The sequence below is a fragment of the Rhopalosiphum padi genome, chromosome 3 (assembly GCF_020882245.1).
Source record: "Rhopalosiphum padi isolate XX-2018 chromosome 3, ASM2088224v1, whole genome shotgun sequence".
Taxonomy (NCBI): Eukaryota; Metazoa; Arthropoda; class Insecta; order Hemiptera; family Aphididae; genus Rhopalosiphum; species Rhopalosiphum padi.
The window spans coordinates 78,628,578-78,644,167 of record NC_083599.1 but is presented as its reverse complement, the minus strand read 5'-3'; the positions used below and the strand labels follow the sequence as shown (position 1 = coordinate 78,644,167).

Below are 15,590 nucleotides of genomic sequence, written 5' to 3'. Positions count from 1 at the left end.
ACATTCAGTATAAGATTTTACAAAAAATGTTAGGAGCGTTTGAAATTCTAACGAAATTAGAAATTACCACGTAAAATAACTATTTCTCCTCAAACGACTTTAGAATTGTATTAGAATTCAAAAAGTATTAATCGTAATTGTTACCAAATATTTATATTGGCATTTGCTATACCTAAATTTAGTGAAAACCAAGCACATTTATTAAAGCTCAAATTTTGACAAAATTGATTTTCAAATAAAAAATAATCATATTTTTATCTTTTTTTTATTATTTAGTCATATATAAAAAATATTTTGATTAATTTATTAAGGGTTATACTTATACTAATAGGCAATAGCAGTATATAATAAAAAATCTGGATTGATAAATCTTCTCCACTTAGAAACATTTTTTTTCGTGTCCAATGATTTATTATAAATAATAATAATATTGTCTATTCTATAATCTAAATCAATGCTAAGGCCGGGGCTATACACGGCGTATTCCGCCGCGTTTTCATCTGTCGCGGAAAACACCGGTCAGCTTGCGTATGGCGGACGAACGCCGAATTAATAAAAACGAAAACTCCTAATTTTACATTGTGTTTAATTAGGATGGACTGATGACGGAAAACGTCACGTTTAAACATTAATTTTTTTTCGCTTGACGGATACGTCTCGTATAGCTATATAGTCCGTCGGATAAACACGGTCTAAAACGAACATGTTCGTATTTTCGTACGCCCGACAACAATTAGTCATCAATAAATCGTATAGAATATAATATTATATAAGCTTATCGCTGTCCCATAAAAGTGGCAAATAGTATAAATTATGAATCTAAAAATAGATCGCCGTTGGTAATTCCGTCGTTCCGTGAAATTGTGTACCCATATGTGAAAATTTAATCAGTGAATCCGACGCGTCTTGATCCCCGCCACCACCGCCACCGCTGTCGAACACGCTGATAGTAATGAATTGACGAATATAATATTATTAATATATTGTATTATTATATATACTGCGCTATCTTTATCGCCTTTGTATCACACGTGCCACAAGAATTATTATAAAATTACAAATTACAAATCACAAAATCACAATTATTATATTATAAATTATTCTCAACTGTACCACTGTAGTGACTGTGCGTCGCCGCGTCGGTACCTTTATTTTTATGGTGTGTAGTTTGTACTGTTTACTGGATTGTGCCATTGTGACTAGTCATATTATAATAATATATTATATGATATTATATTATATTATAATATAAAACGCGTAAGTACCTTTATTATAATGATCTTAATATAATATAGTATTAAGAGGATTTAAAGTCGTGATTTACCATCTTTGTCTCAGACTCAACTAAGGACACAAATAGGTTAAAAAATAAGGACTACCTAGGTACTTAGAATACGCCGATTTTAATTCTGTAAATAGATACGAGTTCTTTCAGTACAAGGTTATATTAGAAATGTATTTTTATTTTTGGCTTTTTGATTATTACGTTTAATATTGTTCATTTTTCGAACTTAATTTATTTAATTTAATGAAAGTGAATTTTTTTATTGGTAATCAATTTCCAATATAACCTAGTTAGTAAACAGACCTAAAAATTAAAATTGATAATTAATTATTATAACAATCGGTAAATTAGTTATAGAATAATGCGTTAAAACATCTATGTTGCACATGCATGTGAGACAAAGACAGTACCCTAAATTGTGTTGTATTAATTATTATTTTTATTACATAAATACAAAATACTAACAATTATTGTTTATTAAAATATTTAAATTGACATTTATTATTCATTTTAATCACAGGTTATAAAATAAAATGAAAAAGGTATTTTGTACTCGATCAAAAAAAAGAAAAGTGCAAAGGGAGTTGGATGCTTTGGGTGATTGGTATATAGGTTATTTACCAGATGATTCAAATAGTACTCATAACATTTTACCTGTACAAGAAACATTACCTAATCCTAATGCAACTCCTATTTCAAGTACTATTAATAGTCCATTAAATGCTTTTGGTTCTGACGTAGACCAGTCTGATCAGCTAATAGTAGAACACAATACTATTCAAACTTCAAATCTAGCTATCGAAAATGTATTAGAATCCAGCAATGATGAGTTTATAAATATTTATAAAAGTAAATATTATAATCAACAAGAAAATATTTTACAATCATTGGCTCATTGGGCTGTAAATTATAATGTCCCTCAAAATACAATTAATAAATTATTAGACATTTTGAAATATAAAGCTAAACTTTCATTTATACCTAAAGATTGTAGAACACTTCTTCGTTCTAACTCTACAAAAGTATTAAATTTAAGAAAAGTAGACCCAGATGGTTTATATTATCATTTTGGCTTACGTAATGGAATACTAAGATTTTCATCAATTTTACCTTTGCAAGAGTGTATTCAAATTGCAATTGGGATTGATGGGTTACCAATATCGAAAAGCAGCTCCAGTCAATTTTGGCCTATTTTAGCCTATATTATGCCCTATCATAAATATGTTTTTCCTGTTGGAATATTTCATGGCCATAAAAAACCATCAGATAGTAATAATTATCTTTATGATTTTATTGCTGAAGTGTTAGAACTAAATAGGAATATGGGTGAACAATCAACTTAAAAAAATTGAAATTAAAATTATTTGTTGTGATTCTCCTGCCAAAGCTTTTATATTAAGAGTAAAAGGACATTCAGGATACTTTTCTTGTACTAAATGTTCACATGAAGGCGAATATTACATAAATCATGTTTGTTTTCCTTATAATGAAAATGGCAATGAAAAAAGAAGCCATGAAGATTATATCTTGATGAAAAACGAGCAATATCATGTTTCACCCACAATATCATGTCTTGCATTGATTCCTAATGTTAATATTGTTGATCTATTTCCATTGGATTATATGCACTTAGTGTGTCTGGGTGTCACAAAACGGCTGATAACCTTATGGTTAAATAAAGGGCCAATTAATGTCCGCTTACCAAGTTGGAAATCAAAAAAAATTACAACCAATCTTTTAAAAATAAAGGCATGTATTACAAATGACTTTGCTAGAAAGCCAAGAGGAATTGAAGAAGTGGGACGATTCAAAGCAACAGAATTTAGACAATTTTTATTATACACTGGTCCTTTAGTATTGAAGGATGTTATATCTAAAGATTGCTACCTCAATTTTATGACCCTCAGTATTGCAATGAGAATTTTACTAAGTTCAGATCACTGTAAATATTTAGAGTATGCATATCAACTGCTTGAGTATTTTGTAAAAACTTTCCAAAAAATGTATGGTATAACATTTATGTCACACAATGTGCATGGATTATTGCATTTAGTTGAAGGCTATAAGCTATACGGTCCTTTAGATAATTGCAGCTGTTTTCATTTTGAGAATTATATGAAATATTTGAAACGAATGCTACGAAAAAATGATAAGCCTTTACAACAGGTGGTTAATAGATATAAAGAAATTTGTGATAATGAAAATATCACTTACAACAATTACGATCAATTAAATTTTACAACTAACGAGCCAGATTGTTTTATTCTTACTACAGGAGGGGAAATAGTTAAAATAACTGATATAGTATCACAGAATAATGTTGTTATTGGTAGGCATTTTTTAAACAAAGAAAATTAGTTCAATAAACCCTTGAAATCATCTAAGTTAGATATTTTTATAGTTAAAACTCTTTCAGAAACAACAAAAGAGTGGGAAGATAACTGAAATAAAAAAAAAAATTGTAATGTTTAACTTTAATAATAATTTGATATCCATACCTATAATTAGATAAGTTATGATACATTTATGTAATCATGTATATATCATATTTATAAGTATAACATTAATTAAGTATTAGATTTAGTGTAGTAAAATGTATAAAATGATAAAAATATTTAGGTATCTGTATAAATATAATGTAAATACTATATTTTACCATATTTATTGTATATATATATATTTTTTTTTTGTTTTGAAGAATGTGGATAGTTGTATTATTTGATGCTGACAGCACATTAGCTGCTGTGCCTGCCTTTTGGTACAGAGATGGTCTCTGTGCATGGCCAAATACCAAAATCAGTAAAAACATACAAAAAAGATCTAAACCAAATGAGATAGATTTCTCCAATTTTAAGGCAAAAATAATATATGAGCATGTTGGTTAGTATATTAAATAGTAAATTATTATATTCGTGTACAAATTAAAGTTAATCAATTAGAACACACTGCATTTGATATTTTAATTAAAAAAAGTATATTGTATTTAGAAAGTTATTTAGAAGCTCGTAACTTGGCTCAAGAAAATTCAGAGGCATCATCATGTGATAATTTATATGAAGATATGCGCTTAAAAAAAAAGAAAACCCCAAGGTTTGTTTCATCTAAAGATCAAACAAGTCTTCCTTCTCCGCCAATAATCGAATCCGAAAGTAAGTTATTTTAACATTATTATATAAATTTTGGTAATTTACCGAACATAATAATTACAAGTATATTTACCAAATTTACAGTAAAATTAGTAAATTTCATTTAAAATTGATAAATAGTTAATACCTATTAAATTGTATAACAATAATATAATAAAGAAAGTAAGAAAAATATAAAATAAAAACACAGTCTTTAATCCCTTTATCTTACCACACAATTAAATTAAAATTATAATCTTTGGTTAAAATTTAAAATACTGAATATTCAATCTTATATAATGTAATATAATTAAATTATGTAAATTATTTATAAAATGGCTTTTAAACTGTTCTAAATTTAAAGACATCAATTGCTTTAAAGTGCTCTCTTGTGAGGTTGATATTAGAATTCTTATCGATAATATGGAATCTCAAACAAAATAATCTTATTGGCAAGCTAGAAAATTCATGATGTGCTTTCTAATAATAATGATATATCAGCTTCGTCGATTGACATTCCTTTGGAAATCATAGCCACAAAATTAGGCCTAGAGTCATCCTCTAAGCGATTGTTAAATAATATATTATTATATTGTGTACATATATTAATAAATAATAAAATGTCATTTCCTGCAGAGTTCTTTAAAAAGATTAACTTCAAAATTCTAGATTTTAACTCTAAAAATAGTTGTTTTTTTTCAGTACCTACCTATGTTTATCTAATATAATAAAATTTAGTTCTGAGTACTGTATTTTAAATGCATGTAATATAGTGTCATATTTTGATTTTTTCATTGATTCAAAACATATAATAATTTATTTATATTACAGATTCTGAGTGTGATGATTCAGATGTTGATAAGGATTATAATCCTTTTCCAAATAGTTCTTTTGATCATACAAAAAATATCAATCATATCTTACCAAGTTCACAGAATATTAATTACAATATAGAAAATTCAACCAAACAAGATAAAAAAAAAACTTCATCTAGTCAAGGATCAAATTTTGAAATATCAGATTCATCAAAAAACAAAAAATTGAAAGTCCTTCACAATACTGCATCATTAGCGTCATCCTCTTCACAGCATCAAATTACACCAACATATGTCAACCACTCACCTGAATCATTTATAAATATAACTACACCACCAATATCATACCAGTTACAGCATCAATCTACACCACAAAATAATAATTTTGAATACAATAATGACCAAGGTAAATAAAAAACACATAGTTCTTAAAATCTTATTTTATTATTAGTTATTACCTATAATTTTAAAATTTTGTTTAGGATTCAAAAAGTTTATATCCAGATCTATAACCAACATGAAATATGAAATTGAATCTGTAAACAAACGTCTTGATTCTTTTTACTCATTATTGGAAACAATTAATGACAAATTGAATAGCAATGCTACATTTTCCATATTAGATAATAATGTATTTGATAAATATCAAGATGATATAATATGCATTGACAACAATGATGATCTTGAAAATATGGAAGATAAACTTACCAATGACAAACAATATAAAGCTCATGTGGTAATTAAATAATTTGAATCTCCATACATATACTGCAAGTTATATTTATTTTATTAATTAATTTTAATATCTTTTTTATTTTCTATAGATTGTTCTATTTACACGGTTGATGGGAGACAGTTTATCAGAGACGGTGAGAAAAATTATGCAAAAATTATTTACAGATAATTTTTTGGCACACTACTCCTTTATAGGCTTTAAAGGCAAACTAACATTTTCAAATCTTCAACATTGTGCAGTTATAATAGGCAAGTATTTTTTTTATATATATAATGTGTGTATACTAACATTTAATTAATAATTAATATCTTAGTAATATTTTCCAGTAATAGTATATAATACAAATTTTGTTGATAATCTTTACAATTGTACAATCTTTAGATTGTAAATTATATAAATTATAAATTGATAATAATTAGTAATCATTAATTACTATGTTAATATACATAAGTTTAAACAGTTTTCATAAAATAATTCAAAAAACCATTATATTTATTCAAAAAATGTTCGTATGATTTTTTAAAATAAATAAAATATATGCAGCATCATAATAAATAACTATTTTCATCATTTTATAATAAAAATATTTGAAAACTAATATTTGATCAATACTGTTGAAAAATTATTTTCAAAATATTATTAATAATATATTTGATTAATATTATATGTGAAATATTCCCAAAATAATATCATCAATATATTTGGTAAATATTGTGTGCGAATTAATCTCAAAATAATATCATCAATATATTTGGTAAATATTGTTGTAAAATATGTCCATAATATTTAATTATTGGACAAATGATGATCTAAAAATATTGTGATAATATTTTAAAACTTTTTGACAACCATAAATGAATATTTTGAAAACATTTAAATAATTTATGAAACATTTTAATAATATTTCAAAAATATGATATTGCTATGTGGGAAGTTTTATTACCATCAAGCATTTTAATTTTGTACAGTGTCCATGAATCATTTGGGTCTTCAACTAACTTTAAATCATCACTAGTCGCTTATTTTGGTGGCCATTTACAATATTTAATAGAACACTTGGACAAATTCTCTGAATCTGTTTCGACCAGCCAATTTGTTGGGATCACACTATAGTCTTTACCGTCAATAAACTTTACAACGACCCATTTCATACTATTACGACCCTGCAATGCCGTATTTACAAATATTAATATTAAATATATCTGAATATAAATATAATATGATGAATAGGTAACATTGATTATTTAAATTTTAAACTGTTTACTTATTATACTAGGTAGGTAAATAGCATACACAGTACACTTTAGGTACATAAATGAAATTCAATTACTATTCATAATATTAATACTATTCTATATTTCTATTTTATCCTTACCTTTTTAATGAAGTTCGCCATGATGCGATATACCCAGGTTATATATGAGGTGGGCGTAAATAACAATTACTACCCAATAAACACAATAAGAAGGTACAAAAGGTTAAACCGTAATCGGCAAACGTAAATCGTATTAAATACGCGGAAAGTAGACAACAGTCGCAATAGTCGCATTGACATGACATGAAAATAATAACTTACTTTTAATAATTTTATAACCTCACAAGTCATAACGGAAAATGACAATACCGTATAACGATTACTGGCCGCGCCGCCGTGGTTGTGCGTGAATTTTCGTGGTATAAAATGGCCGGATAACAATAACAAACCGGTATCTATACAGGGTGATTTTTTTATCGTGAACCAGTAAATATCTCGGTAAATATTAGGAATTTTAAAATAATTATTTTTTTAAACTTTCTAGGTTTTACTATTTTACACTGTGTTACAAGTTTGATAATTTTAACTTCTTCCCTTATTTGATAAAAAACTATCAACTTTCGATTTTCAAATGGCAATACATATTTTCGATAACGAAAATTTATAAACATACTGAAAAAAATAATTTTAACGTTTATAGAATTTAATTTCAGTAATCCGTTCGCGACTTATTACCGTTTAAATATTCGTTCAATTTACTGCTACCGGGTAGTTTATCAAACCCAATAGTAAAGACCAGAAGTAAAAACGAAATGATATCTTAATTTAACAATACCCATAACGATCATAATCGATAATAAATCTTAGGTAGCAAGATAGATAAACAATACTGTTAGAAAAAAAAAATGTCCTATCAACACTCCCACCAGAAAACCGTGGTGTCAGTGAGCGACTAGCCTGCCGCATCGAGGTTGAATCAGTTATAAAGTATAAAAATAACATATTACAATTTACTATCGTGGTTACATAGTACATCACTGGTTACTGATTCTTGGTATAGGACTTATCACGTATTATTTTAACAAAAAAATGATAATAAATGGCGGTTAACTGTTAATGTTAATTTTCCATTATCAAATATCGAATATTAATTATTAATTAATTAATATTCTTTGAACGTTTAACCACAGAATACGTTTTAAGTAAATACTATGTAAATGTGTATTATTTTAAATATAAATTTAAGGTTTAAACCAATTATTTCAATGCATATGTATTTTGTGATAGTGTTTTAATGTTGTATTTTGGTTAAACAATTTGAATTTAATTAAAAGTATACTTGATATGATATGATCACATTAATAGTTAATTGTATATTTAAATAATTAGGCCAAGTTATTGGTATATAACATAAGTAGGGCTATGGAGTTTTTATTAACCTAAATTGGCAAATTAAAATTTTTTTTTTACATCTGAGTGTCATTTTCTTGCAATATATTAAAAGATTTTTATATCTTAAAATATTAATTAAAATTTAACATCATTTCAAAAATAAGTGTAAAAATCAATATTTTTTAAAACATTCATAGCCCTAAAAATATGTTATACTCTATGTATAGAGTAGATAATGTAAAGTATGTTCAATGTTCATTTAATTTGTATTAATTTATCTAGGGTAGTGGACATGTTAAGTGTTAATATTTTTTATTAGGTATGACCTTACCCAAATCCTGCAAAAATTTGCACTACGGAAATTTGTTCATGTTCTAGTAAAATTATTAATAACTAATGTGTTTATTGCCTTTGATAATTTAGTATTGAATTAATGTCCATTATTTGGTATAAGTTCAATAAACTTGAATAAAAACTACCTATCAATTATTTATGACTTATTTCAACATCTTGAACATATTAATCCTACTGTTTAGTGGCTACTAAAAAACTAAATACTAATTAATAAATGTAAAAAAGTTAATGAAAAATTTAAAAAGAGTGAACATTTATAAAGTTGTTTTATTATATGAAACAAAGAAAATAAGTAACATACTTACATATTATAATGTTTTGTACTACTATAGCATAGAAAAGTACTATAGTACCAATACCAGGGATACCATATTAACTAAATTAATTTGTATACCATGGAACAATATTGTATCTTAGTTCATGTTTCAAAATTAAACCTAGGAAGTATGAAGTTAATATTATCACAGAACTATGTAACCATAGTTGAAATACATACATCTTAGAATATAGTGAATATACCTTATAATTTATAAAAGCTTCCAATATTGGTAAGGAAAGTAAGGATTAGTTAAGTTCAAAATTTAATTAAAACAAACAAACACATACACAATACTTGTAAGTAGTCAATTAAAGTTTATTAATAATTTATTTTAATAGATGTTCAAACTGATGACCATCTACTTCCAAACAAATTGCCAGTCGTTTAAGTAATTCATTTGTAGTAGTTTTCACTAAAACATAATTTGAGATATTAGAACAAGCATCTTTAATTTTTTGTTTAAGATCATTTACATTAGCAGGCATTTCTTTGTAAACTACACTTTGAAGATAACCCCAAAGAAAATAATATGGCGAAGTCAGATCGGGACTACGAGGTGGCCAACATATTTTTGGACTGTACGTTCCCATCCAATTTGTACCAAAAGTGCAATTTAAATACTCTATGACAATATTTTTATTATGAGCTGGAGCACCGTCCTGCTGCCAAACTAAAGTTTTGCGTCTTGATAAAGATATGTCCTCCAAATACATACAAATACATATGTATTTATTTAATATAATTTATATTTCTATATTAGATTGATGAGTTATAATTAGTAAATTACAAAATAAATATTTTTTAAAAAACAATATGGTGTATCTTAATTACTATAGTAAATGATTATATTAAACAGATAACATTTTTTCATTTTAAAACAAAGTAAATCAACAATTTCTATGTATTTAGAAAAATAATTCATAAATGTGCAGATATAAATGTATATGGTTGCCATATGTACTTGGATTCAGGGTATAGAGCTAAGACTAAAGTAGTTAAAGGTCTATTCACACATTTCTTCTTTTTTTTTAATTATACATTTTTACAATGCCCCTTCCATTAAAGGTTTTCTTTTCATTAAACATAAAAATAATTACAAATCAATCTATGTATACTAAAAAAAAAATAGAATAGGTAAATTATTTTGATTACACAAATTAAGTGACATGACAAATAACCTACATCAGACTGATATTACAATGGTTTGTGCATCGAGAAAATGAGTCCTGTATTGTTAATCTGATACAAGGTTATAGGCCTAGAGCTCGTTGTACATCGTGCCTACCCGATTTTCCATTTATAATTATAAGTTATACTAGTATATATTTTTCGTATAATGTATGATTTGCATTTTATATTAAAACTATCTTGTATGTGAATAGACCAAATAATGGACATTAATTCAATACTAAATTATCAAAGGCAATAAACACATTAGTTATTAATAATTTTACTAGAACATGAACAAATTTCCGTAGTGCAAATTTTTGCAGGATTTGGGTAAGGTCATACCTAATAAAAAATATTAACACTTAACATGTCCACTACCCTAGATAAATTAATACAAATTAAATGAACATTGAACATACTTTACATTATCTACTCTATACATAGAGTACAACATATTTTTAGGGCTATGGATGTTTTAAAAAATTATTGATTTTTACACTTATTTTTGAAATGATGTTAATTTTTAATTAATATTTTATGATATAAAAATCTTTTAATATATTGCATGAAAATGACACTCAGATATAAAAAAAAATTTTAATTTGCCAATTTAGGTTAATAAAAACTCCATAGCCCTACTTGGGCGTCGCCCGTTATAAATATGCATGGGACAAAACCGCACACAGATTTTAAAATACTGGATATCCCATTGCCGCACATTTATATTTTGGACGATTATCGTCACTTATCGACAATTATCTATAACGACATTATTAAACTTTATCTGTAAAAGATTGTATTCACAGTGTACAAATTGGTTTACATTTTAAACCAATATAGGTATCTACAATAACATTTATGTTTAAATTATTACATTTGTGTTACTATTATTACTAATACTACTAAAAATTATGACTAAAAATTATTTTTAACTATTTAATTCTATGTAAAATTTTTATATTTAATAAATTTATGTGGTATCGTACCATTTGTTGTATGCGGAATTAGGCTATACCTTTTTATAAATTTGTGCGGTATCGTACTATTTTTGTGTGCGGTGTTGGGTTATACACTTTGTGCGGTATTGGGTCATGTTTGTGCGGTAATGGAAAGCGCCGCCCTACTTATGTTATGTACCAATAACTTAACCTAATTATTTAAACATACAATTAACTATTAATGTGATCATCAACAATTTGTACAAATTTAGAAGTAGTTGGTCTTGATGCTGCACTGTTATTTTTTTTATCAGAATGCAACTAAAAAAAAAAAAACATTAAATTATTTATAGAATTGATTCTATACAAAAAAAATTGTATACATACTTATTAAGTAATCAGGTGAGATGTGCAGTAAAACTTCCGTTAATGGTCACCTCTATAGGACAGCTACCTCTAAATAGCGGTCATTATTTATGGTCCCTTTGGTGACCGTTAATTAGAAGTTTCACTGTATTATGCTGTGGCTAACCAAAACAGCAATTTGTATTTGTTCATCCAATATTGTTATAGATATTTGAATTAAAAGTTAGTACTATTAAATGCAATTGGAATTTGAAATAAAATAAAATAAATTTCCTAAAAAATGAACAAAAATTATAATTAACATCAAATTATTTATTTTATAAAAAAATTCATACTTACATAATAGATTGTTTAGTTTGTTAAAAGATTAAAATATAATATAGATATATGTATATTTTATTCTTTTATTCCAATTTTATTTTATTTATTAATTTATAGTCATCAGATAGGTACCAGTAGAAAGCAATATGAATTTGCATTAATTGCTGGTCAAATTGAGCTAGTCATATATTTCACTGTTATTTTTGATTAATTACACCAATTCTACGAATTGCCACTGAAATAAAATTAAGATATTAGAACCATGGTTATTATTTGCCAATAATATTATGCATAAATCATTTAATAAAAAAAAAAATTCTAATTTATTAATTTTAGATTGAACTTACCAATAAATTATAAAAAGTTGTAGGAAAAGTATGAAAACTAATTGTCATACACATGCTGATTGGATTGAAGTAGGGGAGACTGGCTTAATATGACATACCATTTTTTAATTAAAAAATACTGAAGGAAATAATGTTAGTTAACACATGAAACTTGAGCAACATATTTGTATTTATATTATACACATATTTCTGAAGTCTAATTGTACATTCAATACAAACAAATTATTTTAATTCATTTTTTTTAAAATGTATCTACTATGTCATTTTACCCGGAGTGTCGGATAAAATGGCATACACCATTTGTATAAGCAACCATTGTATACTTGGCAATAGAAATAAATTATAATTTTTTGGAATGCAATAGTTTATTTAATAGTTTAATTTTTTTATTATTATTATAAATAACAAGACTTTAGTTATATATAAAATTCTATAAAAACATAATAAAAACATAATAAAAACAAATAAAATGCTGTTTAGTAATAAAAAATAAAACATGAGTCTTCCTTAGATTAATTCTATAAAAACATAATAACAACAAATAAAATGCTGTTTGGTAATAAAACATAAGTCTTCCTTAGACTAACTTTAGAATTTCAGTCTTAGTTAATTTTTAAAATTCAGTCTTTTTTTAAAATTCAGTCTTCTTGACATAACTCACATTCAAAATATTTTACTCCAAAATCAATACCTGCACAGGCTGTGTGCGCCCATTTTTTACAGAAATTACAACGTATCCATGTCTCATTAGATTTAGAATGTTTGTATAAATCATTACAATAAAGACAAGCAACTTCATCTTCATCATTATCAACATCATCAGCTTCACTTTGAGCATCGTTTTCAGTTGGAACATCTAAAAATAATTTGCGATTTACTGGTCTTTTTGATTTTCTAATTACTTTTTCTTGTTTCTTTTTTATATTCTTAATATGTGGATTCTTCATAACTGCCTGAGTGTTTTTAGATTTGATTTTCATAGACTTTTTTAATTCTTTATCTTTTTTCTCATTTTGTTTTTCTTTTAATTGTTTTATGAGTGGACTTTTTGTAAGCACTTGAGTTCCTGTAGATCTATTTTTATTTGATTTTCTAGGGCCAGCAAAGGAACAGCTAGGCAAAGGTGAAATTTTTTGTATTATTTTAGAAATATTTTCAGTATTTAGGTTTGTTTCTGTGTTTGAACAAGCAGGCATTGGCAAAAGTAATGGAGAAGTCTGAAAATTTGTATCTATGTCTACAACAGTCACATTATTCACATTATCTTCAGTATCTTCAGTACTTGGAAAAATGACTTCATTTTGTTCCTCAGAAAGTATATTTGTATTATTAGTAGGTTCTTCAAAATTCAAATTATTTGTTGTCAAACTTGGAGCAAATAAATGATCTGGAAAGATATCTGGGTTATATGGATTTAAACCGCAGGCTTGAAATGATGACAAAATATTCTTCATTGTAACTGTTTTTACAAAAGCACGACCAAAAATGTTAGATATTTGATAGAGTCCAACTGTTCGGCCTGCATTAGCCTTTAACCAAATTTCTATTTCTTGGTTAAAATATACATCAAGAGGACCAAAAATACCAACATCCAAAGGTTGAAGTCGGTGCGTGCAATGAGGAGGTAGACAAAGTAAAACAACACCTGACTTTTTAGCAAGTTCAAGTGCATCTACTGTTTTGTGACTTGAATGGCCATCTAGAAGTAATAACACTTTTTCTTCAAGACTAGGTTTAACATTCCTTATAAAGTGGTTCATCCATTCAATAAATAATTCCCCAGTCATATAACCTGTGTCCTGATACATTTTCAAAGTACCTGGAGGGGCTCCATCGTACAAATTAGCATTAAATGTTTTTCTGGGAAAAATGAGAGCAGGGGGTACACATTGCCCAGATGAACCTATACAACAAACCACTGTAACATGCTGCCCACGTTCGGCACTTGTTAATACACCTACTTGTTTTTTGCCCTTTTGAGCAAATATCTTTGATGGCTTTTGTACCGTTGTCAATGCAGATTCATCCATATTATATATTTTTTCAACTGATATGTTTTCATTGCGCATAGTGTCAAAAAAAAGATTAAAAAATTTGTGTACCTGTGGCTTGTTAAAAGCTTGTGCTCTGGCAGCTGATGTTGGTTCCGGAGAACGTAATGATAGCTGTGGATTTCTTTTACGAAACCTAGCTAACCAGTCCCACCCTGCTTCTCTCTTTTCTTTATTAAAGTTATGTGGAATATGAGCTTCTTCGGCAAAATCATAAGCCATTTTCTTTACTTCTTGGACAGTCATTCCAAAAAATCTAGACTCCAAGTTTAAAATATGGTCAATCAATTTTTTTTCTACCATAGATGGCAAACAACTTGGTCGACCAAGATGTTTCACTATTCCTTTTGCTATTTTATTTGTATTATGAAAATGACGACGAAGTGTAGCTTGAGGTATATTGAAATATTTGGAAGCTTTAAGCCACCCCATTTCTTTATTTTGTACAGCCAATATAGCTTTCTTCATACTTTCTTCCGACCATGTTTGTCGTTTAGTTTTTCTTGCATAGTGGGATACCATTCTCAACTACAGTGAATAAATTAAAAAACAATTAATTAATATGATAATACCTATAACCATAATAATCTATAAGAGCTATAATAAAATTAAAATATAAATAATAGGTAAAAATGTACCTATAGTCATAATATATTATACTATAGGTAAAATGACACACAGCTATGTCATTTTGCCTGATACCATACAAGTTTTTTTCAAAGTTTTTATGGTAAAAGTATTATAATAAGCGTAATTATAAAATAATAGTAGTATAGCTTACCTTTTTATGTTCAACTTCTAGCAAAAAAAAATGAAGGAACATAAAAATTTGTATTTTTATATTAATTTTTAAAAATGATAAAAAAAAAAGTTGATAAGACACAAAACACATTTTTGTAAACAAATTCTCTGATAAGATCAAAACATGTGGTCACTGTATACAATCATAAGTAGGAGGTTATATGTCAAGTATTTAAAGAGTCTTTGGTTCCTAAATGTCAATAATTCTAATCAAAACATCAATGTGTCATATTACCCTAATATGTCATATTAAGCCAGTCTCCCCTATACTTTTAATTAAATTCAAATTGTTTAACCAAAATACGTATTCTGTGG

The 15,590-nt window shown here is 26.7% G+C and overlaps 2 protein-coding genes and 1 long non-coding RNA gene across 3 annotated transcripts; 1 reads left to right on the top strand and 2 right to left on the bottom strand.

Moving 5' to 3' along the window:
- The first annotated feature begins 3,984 nt into the window (after positions 1–3,984).
- On the top strand, positions 3,985–6,976 carry LOC132925900 (uncharacterized). The gene is made up of 6 exons (XM_060990258.1): positions 3,985–4,169; positions 4,277–4,434; positions 5,242–5,631; positions 5,708–5,961; positions 6,050–6,209; positions 6,930–6,976. Exons 1-6 carry the CDS (start codon positions 3,985–3,987, stop codon positions 6,974–6,976), a joined length of 1,194 nt encoding a protein of 397 aa, XP_060846241.1.
- Positions 6,977–10,007: 3,031 nt separating this feature from the next.
- LOC132926890 (uncharacterized) lies at positions 10,008–12,493 on the bottom strand. Its single transcript, XR_009661549.1, has 4 exons — positions 12,424–12,493; positions 12,095–12,311; positions 11,777–12,028; positions 10,008–11,710 (listed from the first exon to the last, which is right to left on the bottom strand). It is a non-coding gene; the product is annotated as an uncharacterized LOC132926890 (long non-coding RNA).
- An 81-nt stretch (positions 12,494–12,574) lies between these two features.
- On the bottom strand, positions 12,575–15,356 carry LOC132926889 (uncharacterized). Its single transcript, XM_060991311.1, has 2 exons — positions 15,256–15,356; positions 12,575–15,002 (listed from the first exon to the last, which is right to left on the bottom strand). Exons 1-2 carry the CDS (start codon positions 15,295–15,297, stop codon positions 13,062–13,064), a joined length of 1,983 nt encoding a protein of 660 aa, XP_060847294.1. The 5' UTR covers positions 15,298–15,356; the 3' UTR covers positions 12,575–13,061.
- Between the last annotated feature and the right edge of the window lie 234 nt (positions 15,357–15,590).